A 20,849-nucleotide genomic window follows, 5' to 3' on the forward strand; every position below is an offset into this window, starting at 1 on the left:
CTTTGCGTCACTTTGAAACTGGTTATTTACCCCTAGACGACGATAGAGCTTGATTGATCCTGTTATCCTAATTCTGTGTACATGTGTGGTTATCAATGCTGAACTGTTGCATTTATTATCCTTTTGATTAGAGTACTGTGTTGCTTGTTTCTTTAATAAAACTTTCTTAGTTCCAGTAATCCAGACTCCAACTGAGTGATCCATTTCTGCTGGTTTGGCAACCCAGTTACAGGGTACGTAACAGGAGTTACTGTATGACTCTATACAGGCAGTCCCTGGCTTTCCAACAGGTTTTGTTTTTTATCAAAGGTTTCAAAGGTACATTTAATGTCAGAGAAATGTATACAATATACATCCTGAAATGCTTTTCCTTCACAACCATCCATGAAAACAGAGAAGTGCCCCCAAAGAATGAATGACAGTTAAATGTTAGAACCCCAAAGTTCACCCCAGCTCCCCTCCTTCCCACGGTTAAGTGGCAGCAAGCAATAATCCTCCTTCCCCCCACCGGCAAAATAAAAGCATCGGCACCCGCCACCAAGCACTCAAGCATGAGCAAAGCAACAGCAAAGACACAGACTTGCAGTATTCCAATGACTACATTGTTCACCTGGCATTCAGCATAACATAGGCTCTCTCTCTCCCCCTAATAAGGGAGAGAGAGGTGTCTCTGTTTCACAGCAAAAGGGGAGACATAACAAACAACTCGCTGGTTTACGATGTTGAAAGTCCGTTGCCTCACTTTCTCCGAGCTCTGTGCCCAAAGATCTCAGGTCTCTGGGCACACAGACTTAGATCTTCCATCTCAATAGACAATAGGTGCAGGAGTAGGCCATTCGGCCCTTCGAGCCAGCACCGCCATTCACTGTGATCATGGCTGATCATCCACAATCAGTATCCTGTTCCTGCCTTCTCCCTATATCCCTTGATTCCACTATCTTCAAGAGCTTCATCTAACTCTTTTTTGAAAGCATCCAAAGAATTGGCCTCCACTGCCTTCTGAGGCACAGCATTCCACAGATCCACAACTCTCTGGGTGAAAAAGTTTTTCCTCAACTCCATTCTAAATGGCCTACCCCTTATCCTTAAACTGTGGCCTCTGGTTCTGGACTCCCCCAGCATCGTGTCATCTCTCATGACACACCAGTCTTCTGCCTGGACACTGACCTCTGATCCCCCCATCTCCAGAGCCACGAAATCTCGGTCCTCCAAAGATGAGTGAAGCTCTTAGGCCAAGCCCTTGGCACGCCGAATAACGGCCATTCCTGAAACCCCGAAAGTGGGTCCCATTCCTGCAAAGAACCATAGTCAGTGCGTAACTCCAGGTCAGGGTCTTTAAAAGAACCCTGAGAGGGAAAAATAGAGATATTAAAGATGGAAATAGAGCCATTTCCAAAGATGCAAGCAAAGGAGACGCCATTTTATGAGTCAATTTTGACGATAAATTGTAAAATACAATAAAGTCACTTGATAGAGTACACACACACCCACAGCATTGTAAAGAATGGTGTCAAAGGGAGTCAATTAGCATGACCTTTATTTGTCTTCCCCTTGTCTAGTTTCAGTGGCACAGAATCAGGATGCCCCACACTCAGTGGTCGGTTTTGATGGACCTGAGGTATCAGTCGATGTTACACTGTTGGACAGAGTAGGGTTGCACAGGTAACAATACAAGTGATTGTTTGTCAACGTCCAAAGCAAATCTCATAAGTGCCTCCCGCAGTGAAACTGGCAGCCTGTGCTCTTAAGAGGCAATGGTGACTAATTGCTGTGGGGAGGTTACATGTAAACAGATTTTCTTTTACAAAACCGGTCTTCCTTCAGATGGAATAATATTCATAAGAACTCCTTCATGGGGATGGGATCTCCAAACATTGGGTGTTCATAACCCAGAGACGGTCTATAACATGTTCCATCACCTTTCTTAAACATAGGTAGAAGTTCCAGTATCCACAGCTTTCCTGCTAAATATTTCTTATGATGCTCTTCCATCCCATCCTGAGGTGTGTCCACCAAATATCCTTCAAAAAGCATTCAATAATTAAGTGACAATCAACTCTGATAACCTTAGTAACTAAAGCACCTAAAGCATTCCCATTACTCAGTGGCTGATTATACGGAGTGGTTCTAGGTGTGAAATTCATGTTCAATCTGTTTGATTTCTGTGCTCTCCGAGAGTAAGGGCATTGGAGCTCTATTGCGTATCCTCAGCCTACATCACTGAAACAGATTATCTGCCATTGGTGTTTGCAGGGTATCCTGGCCAGATTGGACAACCCTAAATTACAACTCTTACAAAAGTACGTCAGATCTTGTGAAGCACCCTGGAGCATCTGAAGGGTCATTAAAGGTGATATATAAATGTAAGGATTTCTTATATACATCTAGTACAAGCTCCAGACACAAGCATCCTTTCAATGACAACTTTTATTATAATATCATCACTTCACAACAGTTAATTCTGAAATACACTCTGAAATGTTTGGCTTAAAATTCAGCAGAGAATAAATGTATCCCTTCCTCACAATAAGACATCATTAGGATTTTCTTTAAGAGCATAGTGTTTTCAGGGGTCCCCAACCTGCTTTGTGCTTTGGATCAATACCACTAAACAAGAGGTCGGTGGATCCCAGGTTGGATTAAAAAAAGTATTACAAATCACAGCATTCAATCACGAGATGAGCAACCCCATAAATTGTAAATGTGGACCGAGGGAGCAGTCAGTCAAGAGCAATTCCACCAAGTAATGGTCGCGGGGGAAACTGGGCTGCATCCCTCGGTCTTCAGTCACGGCATGCTCAGTACGTCTGAACTGCAGGAAGCACTTTCCCAGCACATTCCCCGAAGCCGACTCGATAACCATTGCCCTGGCAAAATCCTAAAAGCAAAAGGAAAATCATATTAACACTGGAGACGCAGAAGATGACAGATGCTGTAATCTGGAGCAAAAAAGTGCTGGAAGATCTCAGTAGATCAGGCCCATCCCTCTGCCTCCACTAATGCTCCCTGGCCTGCTAAGCTCCTCCAACAGTCTGGTTTCTATTTTACATTGAGTTGCTTTTAACTGCGTCAAGTGTATTTAAAACAAGGTGGAACTACTGTCAGATTATAGATTGCGGCCAAGCCCATTTCCACAGTGAAGGTACTTTGTTGAGGGGTGGTGTGCCCCTTGTTCTCCCTGCCTCGCCACCCAGCTTTTCTCCCTCAGGTAGCACTGATGCCAGGTGATACCTTTGACATTCCCCCCCCCCCGCACTGAGGAGAGGCAGAGCAAACTCAGCTGTCAGCTCAATACACAAAGCGCCTGGCGCGCCTGAAAACGGCGTGACTTTACCGGGGCTGTTGCTGGATGCCCGCTCACTGCTAGCCCCCCTCTGCTTCACCCTGCTTATCCGATTACCAGGAGCAGCCTCAGTGTCACAGGGAGAGGAGCTTCTGCCTCCATCTCCAATGACTGGTTCCCTCCCCACCCCTGCCGGCCTCCAGTACTGCCTATGTGGGATTTACATGTGCTGCCTGCTCCCACACCCCAAAGATATGGGGGTTAATCAGCCCCTGTAAATTGCCCCTGTTGTGTAGGTGAATGGGGGTGGGGAGTCAGCATGGATTTGGTGGAATGAAGAGCCTGTTTGTGTGTTGTATGACCCCAGGCAGGTGCAAGCCTTTTGTTTTCTTTATATGCCGTAGTGATTATTATGTAATTATCTGTCATTTGGCTTTCAGAAGATCAAAAACTATTTTCCATTTTTTAAGGGAAGGTTCCTTCTTTCTGTACCAGAGAACAGAGAGAACCACTGAACTCACAGCTCAAGGTAAAGAATTAGAGGCTGAGTATAAAGTATTTCCACCATTTAAAGTTAAATTGGATAGCTATATGGACAGGAAAGGAATGGAGGGTTATGGGCTGGGTGCAGGTCGGTGAGACTAGGTGAGAGTAAGAGTTCGGCACGGACTAGAAGGGCCGAGATGGCCTGTTTCCATGCTGTAATTGTTATATGGTTATTTCCCCGGTACTGCCGGGATTTTCTCTGTTACTTATGGAAGGAGGGTGTCACTGACAAAGCCGGCACTTACTGACCAGGAGAAGGGGGCGGTGAGGCAACTTTTGGAACCCGTGCATTCTCTCTGTGAATGTGATGTTGGGGTGAGGATTGCAGGACATAGACCTGTGACGAAGATTGCATTCCCAGATCTGATCGGTGGTGTGCAGCTTGGAGAGGAACAGCAGGAGGTAATGTTCCCTTGTACCTGCTCAGTAGCTGCCCTTGTCCTGACACACTAGGTGAGGAAAGGCTCGGAAGAGACCTCAGCAAGTTCTTTCTGTGTGCTTTGCCGCTGCTGTGGAACACTGGTTGAGGGAATGAGGGTTGACAGCCAAGTCCATGCTGACTATCGTCTGCACAGGGTCATACAGCACAGAAGTAGGCCCTTCATCCCATGCTGAGCATCCTTTGTATAGGGACATACAACACTCATTTGCACTCATCTCATTTTACTCTATCCTTATTCCCATCACAATCAAGTGGCCTGCTTTGTCCAGGATGATGTGGTACTTCTTAGACTATCCAGGCAAGGTGAGAGTGTTCCAAAACTGTCCTGACTTGTGCCCTGTGGATCGTGGAAAGGCTTTAGGGTGGTAGAAGGTGAGTCACTCAGTGCAGGATACCTAGCCATGATATTTTTTTGGAAAGACAAGGCACTGCAGATGCTGAAATAGAGACCTAGACTAATACAGCATGTAAACAGGCCCTTCAGCCCAATCTAACCATTTGCCCAAATTTAGCCCATTTCCCTCAAAATCTTTCCTATTCATGTATTTGTCAAAATGTCTTTTAAATGTTGTTCTTGTAAATGCTTCAATCACTTCCTCTGGCAACTTCTTCCATAAACAGTACATACCACCCACTTTGTGAAGAACGAGGGTAAGGTAGGTGACCACCCTCCTTATGAGAACCTCGGGTAAACACCTACCTTTCTACATTCCTTCCTGCATATGGGGTGTTATTTATTTCTCTCCCTACCCTTCCTTGTGCCATGTGCCTTTGTAAGATCTATCTGCCTGTAATTTATCCAGAAGATAAATGGATCACCCTTAAGTTACAAGTTCCAGAGATGACTTGACTTTTTTCCATTATAAGGAAAACTCAGGCCAGCATCAAAGTTTCCTTTTCACTTCAAGCTTGAAGGCCAGCATTTGTCAGTGAAGAAGTCAAAACCAGATAGGAGTGACAAACATTGGGATCAGGAGCAGGAAAAGGCCACTTAGCCCCCCCAACCCTGCTCCACTCTTCAATATGATCATGCCTGATTGTAACCCCAACTCCGCATTCCTGTTTATCAGTGATCTACCTCACCTAGATACCATTTTGTATCGAGAATATCTCTCTGCACACTTTGAAGAAGAGAATTTCAAAGTTTCACAGCCATCTGAGAGGAAAAATTGCACATCTCTTTCTTAATTGGATGACCATTGATCTTTAAATATTGACACCCATTTCTAGACTCTCTCACAAGAGGAAATATCTCTGAGGACCCTATAAGTTTCAATCAAACTTTTTCTCACCTTTTCTAAATTCCAGCGGGAACAAGCCCAGCCTATCCAATCTTTAGATCATTAAACAACTTGCTTATTCTAGGTTGGAGTTTAGTAAACCTTCTCCGAATCAATTATGATGTATTTAAACAGGAGACTAACACTGTTCACTGTTCTCCAGATGTGGTCTCACCTATACTATATATAAGTGAAGCATTACTTTTTGTATTTAATTTCTCTCATAATAAATGATAACACTTGCAATACCTGGGTATCAGCTTTACAGGGTCTCAGAGAAGCAAGGCAGAAGATAGTAACACCGAGACAGCAAGCTGCTAGTCTCCCGCCCTCACTGTTGCAGGAGCAACACCTTCCTCCCTCGATGGAGAGAGAGACTGTCTGAGATACCGAAGTGTTAGGATGAACTGTAGTTCTGATGGATTATGGTCTTTTTGGGAGCTTTGCTATGGCTCACATAGTGGGTGGTGGTGGGGGGGGGGGAGGGTGTGATCTGATGCTTTCTCTGGTGCAAGTGGGAGGAGGAGGAGAGGGAGGATTGAAGCTTTTACTGCCACCTGTGTGTAGGGGGGGAGGGAGAGCTTTGGGGTTCTCATGTTTCTATCAATCATTCTTTGGAGTTTTTTCCCTGTTTCATGGATGTCTGCGTAGAGTAAGAATTTCAGGTTGTATATTATATACATTCTCTGATATTAAATTGAAGAATATCCGGATCCCTCCATGTCTCAGAGCTCTGCAATTTCTCAATATTTAGACATTATATTTTTGAGGTTTTTTTTCCTGGCAATTTGACATTCTCTCACATTATGCTCCATTTGCCAGATCTTTGCCTACTCACTCAACTGGTTGGTTTCTTGTATAATCTTCGGCTGTGGCAAATAATGTGAGGCTGGATTCACGAGAGCCAGCATTAATGATCTTGAGTTCCTATGCAGACGTTTGCGTGGCATGTACATAGCCCAAGGATCAGGGACAGAGGCTGGAGAGCCGAGCACACACAGACCAACAGCTTCAGGGGATATGGACCTCCCCCCCCACCGATTTCTTTACACCTGATGCAAGCCAGTCTGGATTCACAGCCCTCCAGTCCCTGCAAGCCCTGCGATGCCATTTTCTCTGTGGCCATACCAGTTAGGATAACTTCGTCACCATCCTGAAGAAATTTGCGGTTGTGTCCACTGCCCAGGTCAATGGCTTTTGTTCCCTTCCACGACAGCTCTAGCATTGAGCCGAAGTTCTCTGGGCTCTACAGTACACGGCCAGATACATTCCATTACATAATGTTCAAGAACATTTAAAAGCTATCAATTAAGAAAACTGAAAAATTATTAATTATCAAAAGATACAAAATCTTAGACACCATAAAACAGCTTGATCTGAAGTAAGTAATGTGTTAACCAGTGCTCGTCATTCTCACAGTGTAACTGTACTGAGTTTGTGCACCAGGTATCAGAGAGTTAGACAGCACAGAAAAGGTCTTCAGCCAGCCAGTTCCGTGCCAACCACCCATGCGTAACACTCGTACAGCACAGAAGGCAGCCCTTCAACCCATCGTGTCTTTTCTGACCATGCAGTAGCAACCAGCATAGATGGGAAAGTCTCGGGGTGGAGATGTCAGCAAAGTTGCATGGAATCCCAAACCTCCTGATACTCACAGGGGAATATGTGGCTCTGCTCATAACCTCCAGCATCTTGTGGCCATTTTGTAACAATTATTCTTGCAAAGGCAGCTGCAGGTTCATATTAAGCGCAGAGAAATGCGGCAAAGATAGTGTGTAATCAGTAAGAATACCACATCATTTTCCAGTGTTGTTGGATCTGTGAATATCCATGGATTCTTTTGCCACTGGGTGAGACAGGGATCAGCCTAGTGGCTCTGCACCTGTGTCACAGTTCCAGCATCCTGGATTCCATCCTGACCTTGGACACTTTCGGTGTGGAGTTTGCATGTTTCCACAGTGACTATGTCAGACTCCCTGGGGTGCTCTGGTTTCTTCTCACATCCCAAATTTGTGCTGGCTGGTAGGCCAAATGGCTGCTCTAAATTTCCCCTCGCGTTGGCGGGTGGCAGAAGAATTGGGGAAGAGTTCATAGGTTAAAGGGGAATAAGTGGGTGGGATTGATCTGAGAGCCAAAATAGACTCAATGGACCAAGTGGCCTCCAGTTAGTTGTTAGAAACGTGAGATAGGAGAAAGAGACTGATACTCACATGGCCACTGATAGTTCCAGATGCCAGTAAGTCTCCAGGCCTTATGTTGCACCCATTAATTGTATGGTGAGCCAACTGTTGTTTCATTGTCCAATACATGTTCTGAGGAAAAGTGAAGAACAGAATTAGAACACATTAATTTCTGTTTTAAAAGAAGTGTATTCAGCAAACCCTATAAAAGCAATTCCCTACATATGTTGGTCACTTTTAATATGCCAAAAGGTCGGAAGGCCATCCTTAAAAGTGTCACCAGAGAACATCTGACAAGGAGATAGGGAGAAGTCACGAGTAACTGGAAGGCAGGTCTTAGGAAATGAATTGCAAGGATGCAGCAAGGAGAAGGGATTGGGGAGGAAGTTCATGGTTTTGGCTGGGTAGCTGACAGCATGGTAAGCAAGTATGGAGTAACAGTGAGGAAGGAGTAATGTCATCACCAGGAATGAGCAAAACACCAGAACACCAGGAAGGCAGAGATACTGGGGAGTGCGGGAGTAGGAAGAGGCTCCACAGACAGAGTAAGGGCATGGAGGGGTTTGAATGCAAGGATAGTGAGCATGTACAGGTGGGCAGGATTGTCCATCAATGTAGATGGCAGTGTGAAATCTGCAGCCCCACAACATTTGCTCCAGGTATTTGATGGAATGTCAGCAGCTTTTCTCTAACTGTTCCTGATGGGCAACTTCTGCACCAGCAGTGCTAATTCAAATCTCACGCCCTGTACTTCATCCTTAGAGACTGAGACTACTCAGTCACCCATCACATGAGTTCATTCTGTATCTATTTTGTTTGCTTGGAGCTCCGAAGGTAACCCACCAGAGGGATTGAGGTGAAGGTGTCCTACCAGAGGGACAGGGGGTGAACGTGTCCTACCAGAGGGACTAGGGGTGAAGGTGGCCTACCAGAGGGATTGGGGTGAAGGTGACCTACCAGAGGGACAGGGGTTAAGGTGACACACCAGAGGGATTGGAGTGAAGGTGTCCTACCAGAGGGACATGGGGTGAACGTGTCCTACCAGAGGGACTAGGGGTGAAGGTGGCCTACCAGAGGGATTGGGGTGAAGGTGACCTACCAGAGGGACAGGGGTGAAGGTGGCCTACCAGAGGGATTGAGGTGAAGGTGTCCTACCAGAGGGACATGGGGTGAACGTGTCCTACCAGAGGGACTAGGGGTGAAGGTGGCCTACCAGAGGGATTGGGGTGAAGGTGACCTACCAGAGGGACAGGGGTTAAGGTGACACACCAGAGGGATTGGAGTGAAGGTGTCCTACCAGAGGGATTGGGGTGAAGGTGACCTCCCAGTGGGACTGGGGTGAAGGTGACCTACCAAAGGGACAGAGGTGAAGGTGTCCTACCAGAGGGATTGGGGTGAAGGTGGCCTACCAGAGGGACTGGGATGAAGGTGACCTACCAGAGGGACAAGGGTGAAGGTGTCCTACCAGAGGGACAAGGGTGAAGGTGACCTACCAGAGGAATTGGGGTGAAGGTGGCCTACCAGAGGGACTGGGATGAAGGTGACCTACCAGAGGGACAAGGGTGAAGGTGACCTACCAGAGGGATTGGGGTGAATGTGACCTACCAGAGGGACAGGGGGAGATCCAGAAAATCCAGGTTTTGATTTATGACCTTAATCATTCACACTCAGTTCAGAAAGGCGTACTTTACTCTGTGAGTAGTGAAACCTGTTTGTTTTAAAAGGATATCGCTGGTGCATTCCTTACACGAAGTAGTCTCAGTTTCAGCTGAGCTTTAATTTAATCGGAGTGTTGATGACACACTGTAGGGTTTTCTCTGAGAGTCCAACTCATTCCCTGCCTCCTCTGCTCCGGCCCCCACGGCTCGATACTGATAACCAGCCCCCTCTGCACCATTACACCTCCTGACTTCCGGACCGGTGACTCCCCTGCTCCGCAGTGGCTTTCTGCCCCTTTGTACCAATCCTGGCTTCTGATCTCTCCTGATTGTTGGCAGTTCCTGCTCCCCCTGCACATCATCAGCTGCTCCACTGCTCAGCAACGCAGCAATGAAACTTCCACACTCCTTGCCCGACCTCCACTGTAAGTGCCAATTACACTAACGTTTCCCTCCGGCAATTTCACGATTACTTTGGGAGCTACAGATCTGATATCAATAGCAACCTTAGTGCAATTCAATTTCTGTGCAATCCAGCCCATGTCTGGAGGCTGAAATCTCAGTAACCAGAGGATTCAGGGCTGAGGAGTCACGGACAGCAGTAGAAGTGTTTCTAGGGTCAGGGACACCCTCCTGGAGGGAATGATAAAGCAGATTCATCTGTAATTTTCAGGAGGGATGTTGTGATGTCGAAGTGTTGGGATGGACAGTGGTTTCTGATTGATTTTTGATCATGGTCTCCAAGGACTTGCTGTTACTTGCATAGTGGGGGCGGAGTCAGGGAGTCTGAACCGTTTTGCTGGAACAAGTGGAGGGAGGAGGAGGGGGAGGGTTGATTCTTTGGGGCTGCTTGTGCGTGGGGGGGCTTCGGGGTTCTCACGTTCTCTGTCTTTCATTCTTTGGGGTTTGTTTTTTCTCTCTGTTTTGTGAATATCTGTGAAGAGCAATAATTTCAGGCTGTATACTGTATATGGTCTCTGACATTAAATTGAATAATTGGAAGTTCATTTAAATCAGAAAATTCTACGCTGTTGCTGGTAAAGTGCAAAACAGGTTGGGTAGTTGTCTGGGGCAAGATGGGCTGATTGGCCTGCTGTGGGGTTGGAGGATTCAGTGACTGGAAAATGATGGGATGCAGGGCACCAATCTCACCTTGAAGTTGGTCCGGCAGATAGTTGCCTTTTCTGCCATCTCTTCACCTGCACCAACACAAAAAAAATTCTTGAAGCCAGATCAGATATCAATAGTTTGATTAATTGAATTACTGGATTTAAAAAGTCAATGGAATAGCAAAAATGCTTCATAGAAATGTATTTGTATTTTTAAACAGATTCAAGCACACAAGGGCGAACATTAAACTTTATGAAGTATTTGATAGATTACATCCCCTAAGCAAACATCATTCTTTGTACATTTAGAAAACAGACTGTTCCATTAAAACAAATTGTAGTTTCTTCCCTCTGAGACAAGGGCTTCCAACAAAACAAAGGCCTTTTTCTCAGTCAACTGACTTCCAATAAATCCAGTGAGGTAAAACGTCAGCTCCAGGTGTGTGATTGCAAGAAGCATAGCTAGAGCACTGATTCAGCCCAATTTGACCGGACGTTGGCTAACTCTTATCTGGATATGTCTTCCCTATTCCCATTTCAAGAACCTTCCTCCTATTATTAATCCTTTTCAAATCTGCTTCTAATTCCTCTCTTCATGAAATTTTCATCTCCAAGTCAATACCTTTGGGCAGTATTTCTAACATCTCATGCTATCAATTTTTAAAGCATCCAGTGTTTCAATTTCCTCCTCGTTCACTGTTACTTTATTAGCACCCTCCTCCCTGGTAATGACAGTTGCAAAGTACTCTCTCAGCACTTGAACACTGACCTGAGAATTCATGTACAAGTTCCCATTCTTATCCTTCATTAGGAACCAATCCTTTCCATCAGTAACTGAAATGAAACACCCTCACTAGGTAAAGGGATGTCCCCAGGTTAGAAACAGCCAACTTATAGACACCGTATATATGAGCAAGCTCCCATGATGTTATTAAGCTCAAAAGTGTGTGATGTACATACCCACGTCTGTTCCTACGAGTGGCAAAACTAGCTCTCTCCCTCTCCCCACCCTCTGGAGGTACTGTAGTGGGACAGTTACCATACTGAGTGATTTGCAGTACTTTTGGAATAATGGACGCTTGTTAAAATGGAACCCATCATTAGCTGGGAACAGCCTGTATTTACAAATTGATGTTGATAAATAAGGTTACAATATTGAATTTTTAAAAAATTATCAATTGATATCATTGCCCCAAATTTAAAAAGTGACGCATGACACATTGAAGTTTTCTGTAACTCACCTTTAATGGAAACAAAAAGGTTGATGTCAAATGTGTACGGATCTTCACTTTGTAGGTAGGGCAAAGGCGTGGGATCCTATACAATCCAAACGTCAACACAATGAAGTCAACTGACATTCCAAGCTGCATTAGATACTTAAAACTCAACGCCCACTCCGTCAGAGTCTTGATTCTGTGCTTAAATACAGTAATGGATGTCTACTGGGCTAGCAAAGGGGTGGAGGGCTTAGCTGGAATACCAGATAAATATCTGTTTTTGCCAAGTAGGATTGCACCAAATTCTGGGTGGAAAGAAGATGGCAGAGATAATTATGGCGAAAAATGATGAGGAGAAGGTGCAGAAAAAAACAGGCAATATTGAGGAAGGTGTGAAGGCAGCACAATCTCTCAATTCCCCCTGGACACAGGGGGATTGCCAGGAGAGGTTCAATACCCCTGCTCAAAGCAAGGTTCAAGGTCATGTCTGGCAATCACAAGATGGTCAGTTAACTTCAGTGGTGGGGAAGCATTTAGAAACAGTATGATGGACAATGCTAATATGCATTTGCAGAAGCCAGAGTTGATAAAAGTCCTCCAAAGTGTATTTATGTAAGGCTGAATGAGCCTTTTGATTGGGTAACAAAGCAGGTTGAAGGGAATATTCTCATCTTTTTTTTCCAGTCCTGATGAAGGGTCTCAGCCTGAAACATTGAAGGTGCTCTTTTCCATAGATGTTGCCTGTCCTGCTGAGTTCCTCCAGCATTTTGTGTGTGGCGTTGAAGGGAATATTTCTCAGCCTTGAAAAGATAGCCAGGGGTGTTCTCCAGAGCACAGTGCTGACACTCTGCTTTCTGTGATGCATATCGATGACCGGGATATGCAGGTAGAATCTCTTTTGCAGATGTCAGGACACTAGTGAATCGAGATGTAGATCCAAAAGGTGTGTGGGTCTGTACAGAGTGTAGGTGCATCTGCATTTTTGAAAGTAGCAAGGCATGCTGAGTGTGTGGCTTGTAAAACACATGGTGATCCAGGATTCACAACCCAAGCACAGAGTATACAAGTAGAAGGTTTAGCTGAGATATGCACACCAAATGCTGGAGGAGCTCAGCAGGTCAGGCAGCATCTACGGAGATGAATGAACAGTTAATGTTTTGGGCTGAGATCCTTCATCAGACTGCGAAGAAAGGGGGAAGAAGCCGGAAGCAGGTTAAGCTGAGCTGTTGTAAAATGCTGGCCAGCTCAACACTAGACCAGACTATTGTCTCCAATTCTAATCATCCAGCTATAGGGGGACTTGAAGGTGAGAGAGTGCCGACGTGATGGCTGCAGGTTGGGGCATCTCAGCTCCAGGGTTACATGGGAAGTTGGGTCGTTCTCCTGGAAGACGACAGAGTCATCAGTTTAATTCAGGGTAAACAGAGAGAAGCAGTTCCCATAAATGGGTGGTTCAAAGAATGGGGCCACTCTGTAAGAATTTTGAGCAAATGTACAAGGCGGGGTGAGGGGTAGTTGTGAACAAAAGGTTTAATATACGCAGAGAGTGATGATGGCTTAGAACCTGGTGTCCAGATGGGTGTGGAAGCAGAATCAGTGAAGTTCTGACAGGGAACTCAATACAGATTTACAGGGCAAGAGCAGGGCAATGGAAGCTCAAACAACAGGAATTCTGCAGATGCTGGAAATTCAAGCAACACACATAAAAGTTGCTGGTGAACGCAGCAGGCCAGGCAGCAGCTCTAGGAAGAGGTGCAGTCGACGTTTCAGGCCGAGACCCTTCGTCAGGACTAACTGAAGGAAGAGTGAGTAAGGGATTTGAAAGTTGGAGGGGGAGGGGGAGATCCAAAATGATAGGAGAAGACAAGAGGGGGAGGGATGGAGCCAAGAGCTGGACAGGTGATAGGCAAAAGGGATATGAGAGGATCATGGGACAGGAGGTCCGGGAAGAAAGACAGGGGGCGGGGGGGACCCAGAGGATGGGCAAGGGGTATATTCAGAGGGACAGAGGGAGAGAAAAAGGAGAGTGAGAGAAAGAATGTGTGTATAAAAATAAGTAACAGATGGGGTACGAGGGGGAGGTGGGGCACCAGCGGAAGCTAGAGAAGTCGATGTTCACGCCATCAGGTTGGAGGCTACCCAGACGGAATATAAGGTGTTGTTCCTCCAACCTGAGTGTGGCCCCATCTTTACAGTAGAGGAGGCTGTGGACAGACACGTCAGAATGGGAATGGGACGTGGAACCAAAATGTGTGGCCACTGGGAGATCCCGCCCTCTCCAGCGGACAGAGCGTAGGTGTTCAGCAAAGCGGTCTCCCAGTCTGCGTCGGGTCTCGCCAATATATAGAAGGCCACATCGGGAGCACTGGACGCAGTATATCACCCCAGCCGACTCACAGGTGAAGTGTTACCTCACCTGGAAGGACTGTTTGGGGCCCTGAATGGTGGTAAGGGAGGAAGTGTAAGGGCATGTGTAGCACTTGTTCCGCTTACACGGATAAGTGCCAGACTTGTTCTGCTTACACGGATAAGTGCTAGAACTTACAAGTTCCGTGTAAGCGGAACAAGTGCTACACATGCCCGTACACTTCCTCCCTTACCACCATTCAGGGCCCCAAACAGTTCTTCCAGGTGAGGCAACACTTCACCTGTGAGTCGGCTGGGGTGATATACTGCGTAAAGTGCTCCCGATGTGGCCTTTTATATATTGGCAAGACCCGACGCAGACTGGGAGACCGCTTTGCTGAACACCTACGCTCTGTCCACCAGAGAAAGCAGGATCTCCCAGTGGCCACACATTTTGGTTCCACATCCCATTCCCATTCTGACATGTCTATCCACGGCCTCCTCTACTGTAAAGATGAAGCCACACTCAGGTTGGAGGAACAACACCTTATATTCCGTATGGGTAGCCTCCAACCTGATGGCATGAACATCGACTTCTCTAACTTCTGCTAAGGCCCCACCTCCCCCTCGTACCCCATCTGTTACTCATTTTTATACACACATTCTTTCTCTCACTCTCCTTTTTCTCCCTCTGTCCCTCTGACTATACCCCTTGCCCATCCTCTGGGTCCCCCCCCCCCACCGTCCTTCTCCCTGGGCCTCCTGTCCCATGATCCTCTCATATCCCTTTTGCCTATCACCTGTTCAGCTCTTGGCTCCATCCCTCCCCCTCCTGTCTTCTCCTATCATTTTGGATCTCCCCCTCCCCCTCCCACTTTCAAATCCCTTACTCACTCTTCCTTCAGTTAGTCCTGACCTGAAACGTCGACTGCACCTCTTCCTAGAGCTGCTGCCTGGCCTGCTGCGTTCACCAGCAACTTTTATATGTGTTGCAATGGAAGCTGATGGGATTGTTCCACAGGCGGCTAGCAGAAATGGGCCATATGGATAGAGTATTTGGTAGTGGTTCAAGGAAAACACTCTCACTTTGAACTCAACACAATGTGGGTCCAAGTTCCCAAAGCAGAGACTTGAGCACAAGATCCAGACTGGGTTTGCATTGCTGAAGAAAGCAGTGGCAGGGAAAGTCAAACCAAGAACATTGCAGAGAATAAATATTCCAATGTACAATCCCAGAGAGCATTGGTAGCTGTCTGCCATCTAACAAATGATACTTCATCCTCCACCATCATTACTGAAATCTGATATTTATTTCATTGTGGCCTGCGGTAAACTGCCGCAGTAAATTAACTGCAATCTTTTACAACAGAGGCCACACCTCAAAGCCAAGCTTTCATTCTAATCAAGTAAATCAGGAATATTGTTATGGTTAAACTGACATGAAGCCAGCCAGTTACCTAGTAACCTTGCCATTTACCTGTACTGGATTGGCCACTACAAAGGGCAGCAAGGCTTCCATTGTTACGACCCAGGGAGAGATGGTCGTTCCAAAACTCTTCCCCAGAAATGGTCCAAGGGGAACATATTCCCATTTTTGAATATCTCGGGCTGTAAAATAGAAAACCAGCTTCAGGCTGAAAGCAGCAAGCGATAGCAAGGTGAAACAGCCTTGGCACTAATCTCTCTCTCCCTCTCTCCAAGTTCTACCAAGTTACAATCCTTTGAATGAACCAAGTTTTAACAGTGACATTTTTGACAACAAGGCAAGGCAATATTTGGATGGACTGAGGCTCACAGGGAAGGTTAAGTACTGGCTGAGTGTGAGAACAGTGGATAAAATCGGAATGCATCAGGACGTGTACATGAATCCAGTAATCTCAGCCCAACATTCTGAGTAAAGACGGGAAGATTGGAATGACATTGGAATGATAGTGTGCACGTAGCATGGGAAAGAGGAGGTGAGCAAGGATGGGGGCAGGTTAGGAGTGTGAATGCAGGCTGCAGATAGGCGTGGGGGTGGGAGAACAGATGGTGCGGAGTGATGGTAGGATTGAAGATGTGGACTGAGAATAGAGATGAGAAGGTCAGTTTCATGATGAAAATGAAGATAGAAGTTCAAATCAAGATCAGAGCACAATATAAAGGTAGCCAGAAATATGACAGTAAGAGTTTCCACTGATATTTAAAAAGAGCTGACAAGGTGAACATTGGTCCTACAGAATGCAATTCTGGGAAATTAACTTTGGGAAACAAGTAGATGGAGGTTGTATTGAGTGGTCATTAACCTTCCATCCGGAGGATACAAGTAACATCATAATAACTCCAATTAGGAACTGAAAGGAATGGAGGAGCTCAAGGAAATTATAATCACCCGTCCCCAGTGTCCAGACTTCTCTCATCATTTTGTCTACTTACTGAGGATGTGGGCTGTGGTTGAGGCTTCTGGGAGGTTGGCAGGAACGTGGAGTTGAGGTTTACATCCAATGAAGTCAAGATCTTATAAAATGGGGCAACAGACCCAAGGCAGGGAGAACTAACCCAGAAAGAGCCAGGCATTAGATTCAGTTCTGGGGATGATAACTGAAGAAGACCAACAATTAAGTAGCAGCAGTTTGGTGGTAATAGAAGATATGACAGGCCAATGAGAGAACATGATTGGAACTGGTCAATGGCGTAGGGAGCACAGGTTCTGTAGGGGCCTTGAAAGTTCTAACTAGTTCCATTAACACCAGGAAGAAAAATATGATGCATCATCCTTTCTGTTTCCAGCAGCGAATGACCTGCTGGGCATTCCCCAGCCTTCTACCCTTTCCATTCCAGACATCCAGAACTAACTTTCAGAGCAGCATGAGCAGAATGACATAAGAAACTATGATTACGGTTTCAAGCATCGTACTTAGACAAATCTCTTTCTCATGCACATCATGGGTCTTTTCCACAACGGACATAACACCTGACTGGGGAGACAATGACGAAATGGTCAGCTTACCACTCCAATCATTCATAAGAACCATGCCAAAGATATGCTCATGTGCCTGGGATATGGGGATAGGCTCTCCCAACTTGTTGCCTGGTCCTATAAAGAAGCCCTAATTTAGGAAGAAAAAAAGATGAGAAGTTACAGTTTGTTTTCCTTCTGATTATCACAAGCACAAAGCATATAACCATATAACAATTACAGCATGGGAACAGGCCATCTCGGCCCTTCTAGTCCATGCCGAACTCTTACTCTCACCTAGACCCACTGACCTGCACTCAGCCCATAACCCTCCATTCCTTTCCTATCCATGTATCTATCCAATTTAACTTTAAATGACAACATCGAACCTGCGTCAACCACTTCTGCTGGAAGCTCGTTCCACACAGCTACCACTCTCTGAGTAAAGAAATTCTCCCTCATGTTACCCCTAAACTTTTGCCCTTTAACTCTCAACTCATGTCTTGTTTGAATCTCCCCAATCTCAATGGAAAAAGCCTATCCACATCAACTCTATCTATCCCCCTCATAATTTTAAATACCTCTATCAAGTCCCCCCTCAACCTTCTACACTCCAAAGAATAAAGACCTAACTTGTTCAACCTTTCTCTGTAACTTAGGAGATGAAACCCAGGCAACATTCTAGTAAACAACAGGAATTCTGCAGATGCTGGAAATTCAAGTAACACACATCAAAGTTGCTGGTGAACGCAGCAGGCCAGGCAGCATCTGTAGGAGGAGGTGCAGTCGACGTTTCAGGCCGAGACCCTTCGTCAGGACTAACTGAAGGAAGAGTGAGTAAGGGATTTGAAAGTAGGAGGGGGAGGGGGAGATCCAAAATGATAGGAGAAGACAGGAGGGGGAGGGATAGAGCCAAGAGCTGGACAGGTGATTGGCCAAAGGGGATAAAAGAGGATCATGGGACACGAGGTCCGGGAAGAAAGACAAGGGGGGGGGGACCCAGAGGATGGGCAAGAGGTATATTCAGAGGGACAGAGGGAGAAAAAGGAGAGTGAGAGAAAGAATGTGTGCATAAAAATAAGTAACAGATGAGGTACGAGGGGGAGGTGGGGCATTAGCGGAAGTTAGAGAAGTCGATGTTCATGCCATCAGGTTGGAGGCTACCCAGACGGAATATAAGGTGTTGTTCCTCCAACCTGAGTGTGGCTTCATCTTTACAGTAGAGGAGGCCGTGGATAGACATGTCAGGACGGGAATGGGATGTGGAATTAAAATGTGTGGCCACTGGGAGATCCTGCTTTCTCTGGCGGACAGAGCGTAGATGTTCAGCAAAGCGGTCTCCCAGTCTGCGTCGGGTCTCGCCAATATATAAAAGGCCACATCGGGAGCACCGGACGCAGTATATCACCCCAGTCGACTCACAGGTGAAGTGTTGCCTCACCTGGAAGGACTGTTTGGGGCCCTGAATGGTGGTAAGGGAGGAAGTGTAAGGGCATATGTAGCACTTGTTCCACTTACACGGATAAGTGCCAGGAGGGAGATCAGTGGGGAGGGATGGGGGGGACGAATGGACAAGAGAGTGGCGTAGGGAGCGATCCCTGTGGAATGCAGAGAGAGGGGGGGAGGGAAAGATGTGCTTAGTGGTGGGGTCCCGTTGGAGGTGGCGGAAGTTACGGAGAATAATATGTTGGACCCGGAGGCTGGTGGGGTGGTAGGTGAGGACCAGGGGAACCCTATTCCTAGTGGGGTGGCGGGAGGATGGAGTGAGAGCAGATGTACGTGAAATGGGGGAGATGCGTTTAAAAGCAGAGTTGACAGTGGAGGAAGGGAAGCCCCTTTCTTTAAAAAAGGAAGACATCTCCCTCGTCCTAGAATGAAAAGCCTCATCCTGAGAGCAGATGCGGCGGAGACGGAGGAATTGCGAGAAGGGGATGGCGTTTTTGCAAGAGACAGGGTGAGAAGAGGAATAGTCCAGATAGCTGTGAGAGTCAGTAGGCTTATAGTAGACATCAGTGGATAAGCTGTCTCCAGAGACAGAGATAGAAAGATCTAGAAAGGGGAGGGAGGTGTTGGAAATGGACCAGGTAAACTTGAGGGCAGGGTGAAAGTTGGAGGCAAAGTTAATCAACGAGTTCTGCATGCGTGCAGGAAGCAGCGCCAATGCAGTCGTCGATGTAGCGAAGGAAACGTGGGGGACAGATACCAGAAGAGGCACGGAATATACAACCCCACCATCTAGATCATTTATATGACAAACAACACTGGACTCAGTACAGATCCCTGAGGCACACCACAAGACACCGTCCTCCAATCTGACACACAGTTATCCACCACTACTCTCTGGTGTCTCCCATCCAGCCACTGCTGAATCCATTTTACTACTTTGATATTAATACCGAACGATTGAACCTTCCTAACTAACCTTCCATGTGGAACCTTGTCAAAGGCCTTACTGAAGTCCCTATAGACAACATCCTCCGCTTTACCCTTGTCAACTTTCCTAGTAACCTCATCAAAAAATTCAATAAGGTATGTCAAACATGACCTTCCACACACAAATCTATGTTGACTGTTCCTAATCAGACCCTGTCTATCCAGATAATTATATATACCATCTCTAAGAATACGTTCCATCAATTTACCCACCACTGATGTCAAACCCACAGGCTGATAATTGCTAGATTTACTCTTAGAACTCTTTTAAAACAATGGAACAACATGAACAATACGCCAATCCTCCGGCACCATCTCCGTTTCTAATGACATTTGAAATATTTCTGTCAGAGCCCCTGCTATTTCCACAGTAACTTCCCTCAAGGTCCTAGGGAATATCCTGTCCAGACCAAGAGACTTAGCCACTTTTATATTCCTTAAAAGCGCCAGTACTTCCTCTTCTTTAATCATCATACTTTCCGTAACTACCCTTCTTGTTTCCCTTACCTTACACAATTCAATATCCTTCTCCTTAGTGAATACCGAAGAAAAGAAATTGTTCAATATCTCCCCCATCTCTTCTGGCTCCGCACATAGCTGTCCATTCTGATTCTCTAAGGGACCAATTTTATCCCTCACTATCATTTTGCTATTAATATAACTGTAGAAACCGTTTGGATTTATTTTCACCTTACTTGCCAAAGACATGTTTAGCTAACTTTTGCAGGCAGCCTGGTACCTTGGCAAGTTCAGTGTCCTGTCACCTACAGAACTAAGCTGTTACTTGCCCTTTTAAACTTCTGCCTCAGAAATAAATTCACAGTGAAATAAGCTCCCGGTGGAGTCCTGGACTCTGGGAGTACAGATGTGAGGACACTAGTGGAGAAATAAAGCAACATTCCTTGTCCCTCTTTTTAAACGGATGCACTGGATCTTCTTACATCACGTGAAGTGGGTTAGGTGCCCCATTCACAGGGTGTCACAGCAGATCAGGCAGCAGGCCTTTGGTCCTGCAGCAGAGCATCAGACTGCAAGAGTGCTTCATAATACAACACCAGCACACAGCAAGGCCCTGCCCACTCAGCTAAGATTACAGCGTGCAGTCTTCGAAGGAGATTAGATTAAATAGGAGGAAGACACAGGAGACTGCAGATGCTGGAACCTGCAGCAATTAACAAGTCGCTGGAGGAACTCAGCGGGTCAGTCAGCATCTGTGAAGGAAAATGGACAGTCAATGTCTTGGATCAGGACCCTTCGTCTGGACTGGAATCAATAAATCAAACAGATCTCAAATATTTAATAGAATTTGTCAAATTTGGAAACTCTGGCGTGGTTTCTGAATTATTATGCTGCTACAGATTTTAAGGAGCTAGGACTTGCACTGTTTGCTCAGCAGTGGCGAGCGGAGCCAGTGTGG

At 46.1% G+C, this 20,849-nt stretch overlaps 1 protein-coding gene across 2 annotated transcripts in view; it reads right to left on the reverse strand.

The window, feature by feature from the left end:
• Window positions 1-2,414: 2,414 nt before the first annotated feature.
• Window positions 2,415-20,849, reverse strand: part of fah (fumarylacetoacetate hydrolase (fumarylacetoacetase)) — a 69,842-nt gene continuing 51,407 nt past the window's right edge. The window contains exons 8-14 of one of the 2 annotated variants that reach the window (XM_063065771.1): window positions 17,051-17,150; window positions 15,539-15,669; window positions 11,740-11,815; window positions 10,542-10,588; window positions 7,762-7,863; window positions 6,680-6,797; window positions 2,415-2,878 (exon numbers count right to left, since the gene is read on the reverse strand). In XM_063065771.1, coding sequence (XP_062921841.1) covers window positions 2,799-2,878; window positions 6,680-6,797; window positions 7,762-7,863; window positions 10,542-10,588; window positions 11,740-11,815; window positions 15,539-15,669; window positions 17,051-17,150 — 654 coding nt within the window. In that variant the 3' untranslated portion in view covers window positions 2,415-2,798. The remainder of the gene's footprint in view (window positions 2,879-6,679; window positions 6,798-7,761; window positions 7,864-10,541; window positions 10,589-11,739; window positions 11,816-15,538; window positions 15,670-17,050; window positions 17,151-20,849) is intronic. The other variant, XM_063065772.1, reaches the window with a different exon arrangement.

This window comes from Mobula hypostoma, chromosome 13 (genome assembly GCF_963921235.1).
Source record: "Mobula hypostoma chromosome 13, sMobHyp1.1, whole genome shotgun sequence".
In the NCBI taxonomy this organism is placed as follows: domain Eukaryota; kingdom Metazoa; phylum Chordata; class Chondrichthyes; order Myliobatiformes; family Myliobatidae; genus Mobula; species Mobula hypostoma.